Below are 8663 nucleotides of genomic sequence, written 5' to 3'. Positions count from 1 at the left end.
ATATATATATAGAGAGAGAGAGAGAAAGAAAGAGAGAGAGAGAGAGAGTGAGAGAGAGAAAGAGAGAGAGTGAGATAGATAGACAGATATATATATATATATAGATAGATAGATAGAGATAGAGAGAGATAGACAGACAGACAGACAGAGAGAGAGAGAGAGAGAGAGAGAGAGATAGAGAGAGAGAGAGAGAGAGAGAGAGAGAGAGAGAGAGAGAGAGAGCGAGAGAGAGAGGAGAGAGTTAGAGAGATTGCATATGTTTGAGAGTGCTTCCCAATACTTTTGACACAAGAAAATTTAAAAATTTTACGAAAAATGCAAAATACACGGTAAATTAAAATGTACACAATCCTAATCTATGTAAATGTTTCTTCTATATTCTTAGCATGGCTAAAAATCTATTTTCTTGTAAAAAAGGAGAAGTGCAAAAGTGTATAAATATCAGTGGTTATTTTTACATTTGTCTATGAATTTTTAAGATTTTCTTGGTTAAAACTGGACATCCGTCCTTCGGGGGTTGGAATGTTTTATGCGGACAGCATAAATCGCGTAATAAAGTGGTAAAAAATGTGGTATATTTATGAATGAGGGGCTCTAAAGCGCCTCTGCTGGGCCCTGGCAACACTACCCGTATTGATTCCAGGGTTCATGTCAAAATGTGTTGTGCCTCGACCTGAACGCTATGCACTGTATACCGCTCATCATTTTATTTTTTTCCACGACTGCCTGGGCCCAAAGAGGTGAGTGACAACCAATTTTTTAACAACGGATAAGTCAAATAGTGTGAAAAATGTCGACTTTTTGAATTTTTTGGTTTAATTCGCTTCACTCACACCTAGAGGCGGTGTTCGTTGTTTTTGACTTCTTATTTTTAAAATTATCAGTTTTTTAATTTTTTAAAAGTTTTCTTTTCTTTAGTGAAGGGATTCGATTTTTCCTGGCTGTGGTTCTAAGTTGGGATTTTTTTTTAGCAAACACGTAACATATGTCGCAGTGCCGTGCTTAAACCGTTTTTTGTTTTCATATTTAAAAATAAATATTAATTCAGTTACCGCGTTATGGCCTTTCTGGACAATGGAATTATCAAAGGAACGATACCGGCCGTTTCCTGGCCGAATGATAAGCACGGGTTAAAACCGTTATCCAGGATGATAACTGGGCATGGCTCGCTAGGGCATGGAATATTTTACAAAAAAAACTTTTACAAATAGGAAACAAAAAATAAAACGAATTTCCTTTTATATACAGAGTTTTCCTTAATGTAGCAGGATCTCGGCTAGTGCTAACGAGGAGGCCTGTGGAATCGAAACACTGACCTTCTCAAAAGTAATGTATTCCATTCACAATTGCCGGTTCCAGGTCAAAACGATTTCTCAAATTGGCAATAATAATGAATAAATAAATTTCATTAACAAAGTACAAAAGTTAAGAACAATTATAAAGGAAAACACGTTTCGATAAAATTGAAGAATTTATTTTGTCGTAGGGGAAAACGAAGAAAAATGAGTTTTCCCAGCTAGCAAAATTAATTATCGGGACTACTTGAATAACGTTGAGTTTGTACGTTAAAAATTTTTCCTCCCTAGTCATTCTTTTCACCATTTTTTAAATTTTTGAACAAAAAACTTCTTTATCAATGGCAGAATTAAATTGAAACCAATCTAAAATATAGAGATAACAACATGGGCGGTTGTTTTGTAATACCATTTTGTACATGATTTAATAATACCCAGTGTCGAAGAGAACAGAGAAAACCACACTTTAACCGAGAGCTGATGAAAAATGAGTTTTACCCTCCAGGTGCAATCATAACGTTATGACAGAGGCTTTGGCAAAGAATTCCTTTGATCGGGGTACAGATTTGCATTATGTTTTCCCCACTGTTGAATATTACTTAAAATCCCTTTGTGATTTGAAGGGCTCTCGAGAAACAGCAAAATTATTAATAGAAGGGGAAACCCTTTCAAAAAGTTTTATTTTATTTTTTTTAACAGAAAACAACTTTAATTTTATATTCCAAATAATCACCCTCTGGTTTATGGATTATTATTATCAAAGCCTTCTTTCTATTCTCCAAAGTAAAAAACGTTTACTTAAGCAAATTATGGCATAATTTAACATTTCAGAGAGATGTATATCGACAGGATGGAGGAAAAGAACCACCCATTAAAATTTACCTCTCAACGATTCCGTAAAACGTAGAAAATCGGAATAATAAGTTTTTAAAAAATTGAAGCAAATAAAATTTCTTTATAATATTCGGAATGACTTAATTAACATGGCGTTTATGAGCACTTAGCAACTATATGGTTCTCGTTTTGAAGATTAGTTATACAGTGAGTCTTATGGGCGTTTTCTTTTAAACCTTCTGTCGTTGGTGGAAGTCTGTTTGCACCGTCTCATGAGGATATTGCCATGGATTATATCATAAGCCTCTTTGATCAGGATGGTAATAGTATGCATTGAGGTCCGAATGGAATATTTTGCATAAACCATGGCGCAGGTAATACTTAAGTTCCCTAATTTCGTGGTCCGCTTGAGCAATTAATATATCACAATTAATTAAGGTTTTTAGTTGAGATAAAAAAGTCAATGGCACGGGCGGGATTCGAACTCACGATCTTCGGCTTGATACGCCGCTGCTCTACCACTTGAGCTATCGTGACCTCGATCCACTTGGACATCAACTTCCATTCTCAACCGCTCCTTTTGAATTTTCCCTCCTTTTTGCCATTTTAATCTCAACTAAAAACCTTAATTAATTGTAATATATTAATTTGTCAAGCGGACCACAAAATTAGTGAATTTAATGATTAAAAATGAAGTATATTTCACTAAAGCTCTCCGTGGCCATTTCATTTGTCGTCGAGAATCCAACCCGATTACACTACATTTGAAAAATGGCAAAAAGGAGGGAAAACTCATAAGGTGCGGTTGAGATGGGAAGTTGATGTCCGAGTGGATCGAGGTCACGATAGCTCAAGTGGTAGAGCAGCGGCGTATCAAGCCGAAGATCGTGGGTTCGAATCCCGCTCGTGCCATTGACTTTTTTATCTCAACTAAAAACCTTAATTAATTGTAATATAATACTTAAGATTCAATTTGGTTGTTAGTACCGTCTGCAGGTGAGATTGTCCTTCTGAGTCACTGGAGTGTAACTAAATGGGATAGACTTTTAGTTGCTAATAGGGGGGTTCTTACTAATGCCTTCCTTAGTTTTGTTATTCGAGTTTTAACTATGTTTGCTTTAGGTTGTTAGTCACAAGGATGGGTTCACGAAAGTGCGCCATTTTTTACGCCACTTTCTAAGGCCTGAAACTTGTTGGGCTGCCAATTGAGCATCTCCTAAAATTCTACCTGAGCGTAGGGCCGGTCGTATGTAATTTGAACTATTGTGACGTCTTCGTCTGTAAGGAAGCTTACATAGGCAAGGTAATGAAATGGGTGGTACTGATGTAGGGATGGACTCTGCCAACGTATTGGAGTTTGGCTAGTAATTCCATCCATCCAAGGGTTTTTCTGTGTCAGAAAAAACTTTCTAGGCATATCTTCCTTTCCTATAATGTTTAGGGTGACTACTCGGTAAAGCTGTTGGATAAAGGGTGATTTTGCACAATTTCCATTTGTCCGTCTGGTAGAAGTGGATTGAAATCTGCTAAAGGTTTGTTGGTAAGAGACGTTCGGATATTTTCGGAAATGAAATTTCCCACTTGGATCATGAGATTTGTTCAAGTGGTCAGGGAGCGATGAACCTGCAATTTGATCGTTATCGTTCATTTTGGTCTGTATATCCTCGCCGGGTCAGACTCGTTGCGGCATTTTGTCATCTTCTGTGCGTTTACTGCAAACGTTCAACCCTTGAAGTAGTTGGCGATGAGTCTGAACTAGGGGTGTGTATGTGTGTGTGATAGCGAAACAGCGATTTTCTTTCCCTCCCTCTCTCTCTTTCTCTTTTTTTGTTTTGTCGTTTTTTCACTATCTGATCCTTTCATGCCCTCTATCATTTTCTTCCCCCCTCTCTTTATTTTTTCCCTTTGCCACCTTTTCACTCTCTATATCAGATAGAGAGATATATAGGTAGGGAGAGAGAGAAGGAGATAGATAGATAAGATAAAGAAAGATTATATATATATNCAGAATATATATATATATATATATATATATATATTTATAGAGAGAGAGAGAGATTCATTAATTCAAATGAAAGATTGTATCTCATTTATTTTCTCTTCTGTCTCTCTCTTTCTTTCACCTTCTCTCCCTATTTCTCAATTTCCATCGATTGATCTCTTTCTCTCTCTTTCTTTCACCTTCTCTCCCTATTTCTCAATTTCCATCGATTGATCTCTTTCTCTCTAGCTATATATTTGAGGACAGATTTCCTTCTGTGATCTGAGGCAATGTGATCCTTACCGATCAACTTGGTCTGCTTTTCCTCGCTGCATTGTTTAGTATCTATCTTCTCTCTGTCTCTGTCTCTATCTCTCTCTCTCTCTCTCTCTCTCTCTCTCTCTCTCTCTCTCTCTCTCTCTCGTTCTCTCCCACTCTCTCATTCACCTCCTCAGACATCAATTCTTTGTTCCTAATCTGACACATTGAAGACCAGTCTGCCAGACTAACTTTTTTTTCCCATATTGTCTTAGGTGAAGAATTAGTTGAAAGGCATGATTCACGAGGAATAAATAGCGGTTCTTTTACTCTTTGAGAAAACCATGGTTCGGTATTTGATTTGAAATGTTGCAAAATGTCCATAAAAATGTAGCATTTGATCTATTATTTATAACAATTTTGAAGAATTGTTATTTATAATGATTATTTCTCTTGTTTTAAAGCAACATAAAGGAATTTTGGAGAATTTGATATTGTTTGACTTTGTAATTTTGACAAGTTTCAAATTCAAATTTTCGACTTTTTTCCAGAAAAGTAACGCAAAAAGTAAATCACATCGCCCAAAATATGGTATTTCATCGGCTTCTCCAAATCAAAGTTTTAATTGATAATTTAGACATTAATCATAAACTTTTCGAGAACTTTTAATTAATGTCGGTTATCAGGAAAGATCCCTCTTATCAGAGGACGTGGGATGGGTTGCTGACATTAAAATTACGTCCGTATATTCTAGCAGATCTCCAGCTTTTTCCTTAAGGATCCATAAACGATCCAGTTTCCTTCCTAAATGAGCTCATATTTTTGCATTGTACATTACCTTTTACTCCGTTTTTTACTTATAAGATAGTCTTGCATCGATAAGTCCTGATCTGGGCTTAATGTCGATATTCTAAGTGATTCTAACATGTTGTACAATTTTACCATACAACAATTATTTTGGTCTGTTCGCCCTCGCTTTGTTGTTCTTTTTTTTTTTTTTACGCGTTACACCTCTTCATCATCATCAGTGGTGGCTTTGTGTACTGTTTTACTTATAAAGTACAATTATTACCACACTTTTTCCCTAAACAAAGGGCTACAGGAAAAAAAAACAATAATACAAACAAATATTTAAAAAAAATTAAAATAAATATGTAAAGGTGAATTAATTGAAAAATCAAGTAATGAATGAATTTAATAATAAATAAGTTGCAGTAATAAAGTACACAAATATAGCTTATGGTTTGCCTGTCATCAAGTCCTATTCTAAGTAAGTGCCTAACTTTTTGAGATGTGCCCTGTAAATTTGGTATTTTGAGAGATTTTTTCTTGGATTCTGGGAAGTGATGAACTTTTAGACAGACTCCAGGTCGTCCTCGGTGTTTTGGTTTACCAGACGCGTTTCAGCTTCTCGTTATCTTCAGTAGTAAGTTTGTGTGTTATTTTGCCAGTCGTGTCCTTTTTGTACTGTTTTGAGATTTCTTTTCCTGTTTTGCGAAGTTAAGAACTTGTAGTCGGGTCATTTCAAGTCTCGTTGGATCTATCCTCACTGAGTAGGTGTGTCAGACATATTTTTGATTCTCGCCATCTTCAGTACTAGGTTTTTGCCATATGTGTACTTCTAGTCAGGTTATACAAGTTCACTCTGGTCTTTCAAATGCGTTTCACCTTCTCGCCGTCTTCAGTATTAGGTTTTTGTATTTTACCAGTTGCGTCTTTTTTATAAAATTTTGAGATTTCTTCTTGGGTTCTGCGAAGTGATGAATTTGTAGTCAGACTTTTTTAAGTCATCTTACTCCAGCTTTTGGGCTTTTCGACGAGTTTCAGCTTCTCGGCATCTTCAGTAGTAGGCTTGTGTGTTATTTTGCTAGTCGTATCATTTTTATACAATTGTGAGCTTTTTTTTTGTTCTGCCAAGTGATGAACTTAGAATCGGGTCATTTCACACCATCCTAGAGAGCCAATCCGAGGTCTTTTGGTTTGTCAGTCGCGTTTCAGCTTCTCGCCATCTTCAGCCGTAAGTTTGTGTGCTATTTTGCCAGTCGTGTCCTTTTTGTACTGTTGTGAGATTTCTTCACCTGTTTTGTGAAGTTAAGAACTTGTAGTCGGGCCATTTCAGATCTCTGTTGGATCTCTCCTCACTGAGTAAGTCTGTGAGACGTGTTTCTGCTTCTCGCCATCTTCAGTACTAGGTTTTTGCCTTATGTCGACTTCTAATCCGGCTGTATCAGGTCATCTAAGTTCACCTATCACTCTGGTCTTTCAAATGCGTTTCACCTTCTCTGGTCTTCAGTCTTCAGTAGTAGGTTTGTATGTTATTTTACCAGTTTCTATACAAAAGTGTAATTCTTCTTGAGTTCTGCGAAGGGAGGAACTTGTAGTTGGACCGTTTCAGATCATATTGACCCACATATCTTCACCGTTTCTAAACCTACACCTTTTGGAATGAAACGACGGACAAAACTGGCATTTTGACATGAACAGACCAACCCAGTGAGGATTGGCAAATCAAATTAATTCGGTAACAACCTTGGATATCTATTGATATAATAGGAATCAACTTGGGTGAGAATTCGAGGGCGAAAAAATTACATGTAAATCGATTCTCCCTTGCTGAATGAATTCTTTCGCGCCTTGCCTTTATAGGATCGCCGAATTGTATTCGTCTATCGTTCTCGACCCTACTGCAGTGTGTTTTTAGAGTGGAAATTTAACCCTTTACTTTAGGTCATTCGTATAAACAGCAAATGATTTCGGGACACTTTTAAGCAATGGGTTTCCGTCCACATTTGCATGAAAATTGACTCACCTTTTAGAAAGATTATAACCTTCTGTGAAGCGAACGCGCAATGAGCGGATGAGGCAGTTAGATTAGGGATTTAGAGAAGAATGAAATTCACTGCAACAGGTAAAGCTCGGATGTAAAGTGTCAAAGGAAATTTCCCCAAGCGTGAAGTTCATGTCCATCTGGCGTAATTGCAGCCTAACGCAAGTCCTAAACTCTTCTTCTGCTTAAACAAATGAATATGTAATGACTATAATCAGCGCCTCAACTTTAGCTTTAACTTTAAAAAGACAATTTCCGACTAAATTGAATTATATTATTTCCTGACAAGGGAAAATGTTTTAAGCTCCTTTTGTACCCTTATCAGAGAAGACGTTTCATTGGGTTATTAAACTTTCCGGTTTATCACATCAAAATTGCTTCCGATGCGGTCATACTTCAATTAAACGCTTATCCATCCGAAAGCAATAAAGCAACTTGGAGTAGCAAAGAAAAGTTGGCCAAGTTGTAAAATTGAGCTGGGCGGTCTTGCGAGTTGATGAACTAACTTTCTGATCAGTCCGGGTGACCTTTGCGGACCTCCTATATTGTATTCTCCTTAGCAAAACCTTTGCAATTTAAAAAAAATGGAAAAACGATCATCATCTTTACGACCGATATTACCTCTTTACGTCTTTTGTTGACAATATTTTGTGTAAATCGACCAATCATGTAGAGTTATGTGAATACGATCCTACTTGACAACAATACAATCAGGAAAGATTTCGATTTTCAAGAAGTCAATTCATATTTATTTCCAAGGATGATGATTAGAAATACCGTCGTGTTTTGAAATGGCAAAAATATATATTGTGATCCTTGTGAGGTGATGAACCTGTATTTCATCCTTATCGATCATCTTGACTTACTTCGCTGGCTTGGCCAGCCTGACGCGTTTTGGCACTTTGTCATCTTCACTGGTGTGGTTGAGAGCTTTTTGCCTGTCAAGTAATGCAATTGATATCAGACGTTTTTCCAAAACAAACGGCTACAGACAAAAAGGTATAAAGGTAATAAGGAAAAAAGTACCTAACTAATGCTTTTATTAGAATAAAAAAGTTGAAGTAAAAATGTACACATATATCAACCTAAAACCTATAGCGTTTCGGATCATTTGATCTACTGTCCTATCTGTTTTAGTTTGTCAGACGCGCTTCGGCATTTTCGTCATCATCAGTGGTGGGTTTGTGCGCTGTTTTGCCTATCAAGTCAAGCTTATAATCTTTACTTATAGTTTACGTCTTATAGACTATACTTATACTTCAGATTTATACAATTCAATATTTTTTTGAAATGTGACCCGCAGTTTTGACGTTTCAAATGATCCTACTTTGCCTATCCTCTTTCTGTTGTTCTTTCAGACGCATTTCAGCTTCTCGCCGTCTTCTATTTTGCAAGTCGTGTTCTTTTTCTACAGTTTTAAGATTTCTTCTTGTATTTTGCGACGTGATAAAGTTACATTCTGGTCGTT

The 8663-nt window shown here is 36.6% G+C and overlaps 1 protein-coding gene across 1 annotated transcript in view; it reads left to right on the top strand.

Annotated features, from left to right (window-relative positions):
• Positions 1-643: 643 nt before the first annotated feature.
• LOC106665623 (protein cab-1) overlaps positions 644-8663 on the top strand; it is an 80137-nt gene continuing 72117 nt past the window's right edge. The window contains exon 1 of the mRNA XM_014392157.2: positions 644-740. Within this exon, the coding sequence (XP_014247643.1) occupies positions 683-740 (58 nt within the window). The 5' untranslated portion in view covers positions 644-682. The remainder of the gene's footprint in view (positions 741-8663) is intronic.

Source organism: Cimex lectularius, unplaced genomic scaffold (genome assembly GCF_000648675.2).
Source record: "Cimex lectularius strain Harlan isolate CLEC.00 unplaced genomic scaffold, Clec_2.1 scaffold1, whole genome shotgun sequence".
Lineage (NCBI taxonomy): Eukaryota > Metazoa > Arthropoda > Insecta > Hemiptera > Cimicidae > Cimex > Cimex lectularius.
The sequence above is the reverse complement of the archived record's forward strand: the minus strand, read 5'-3'. Positions and strand labels throughout refer to the sequence as shown.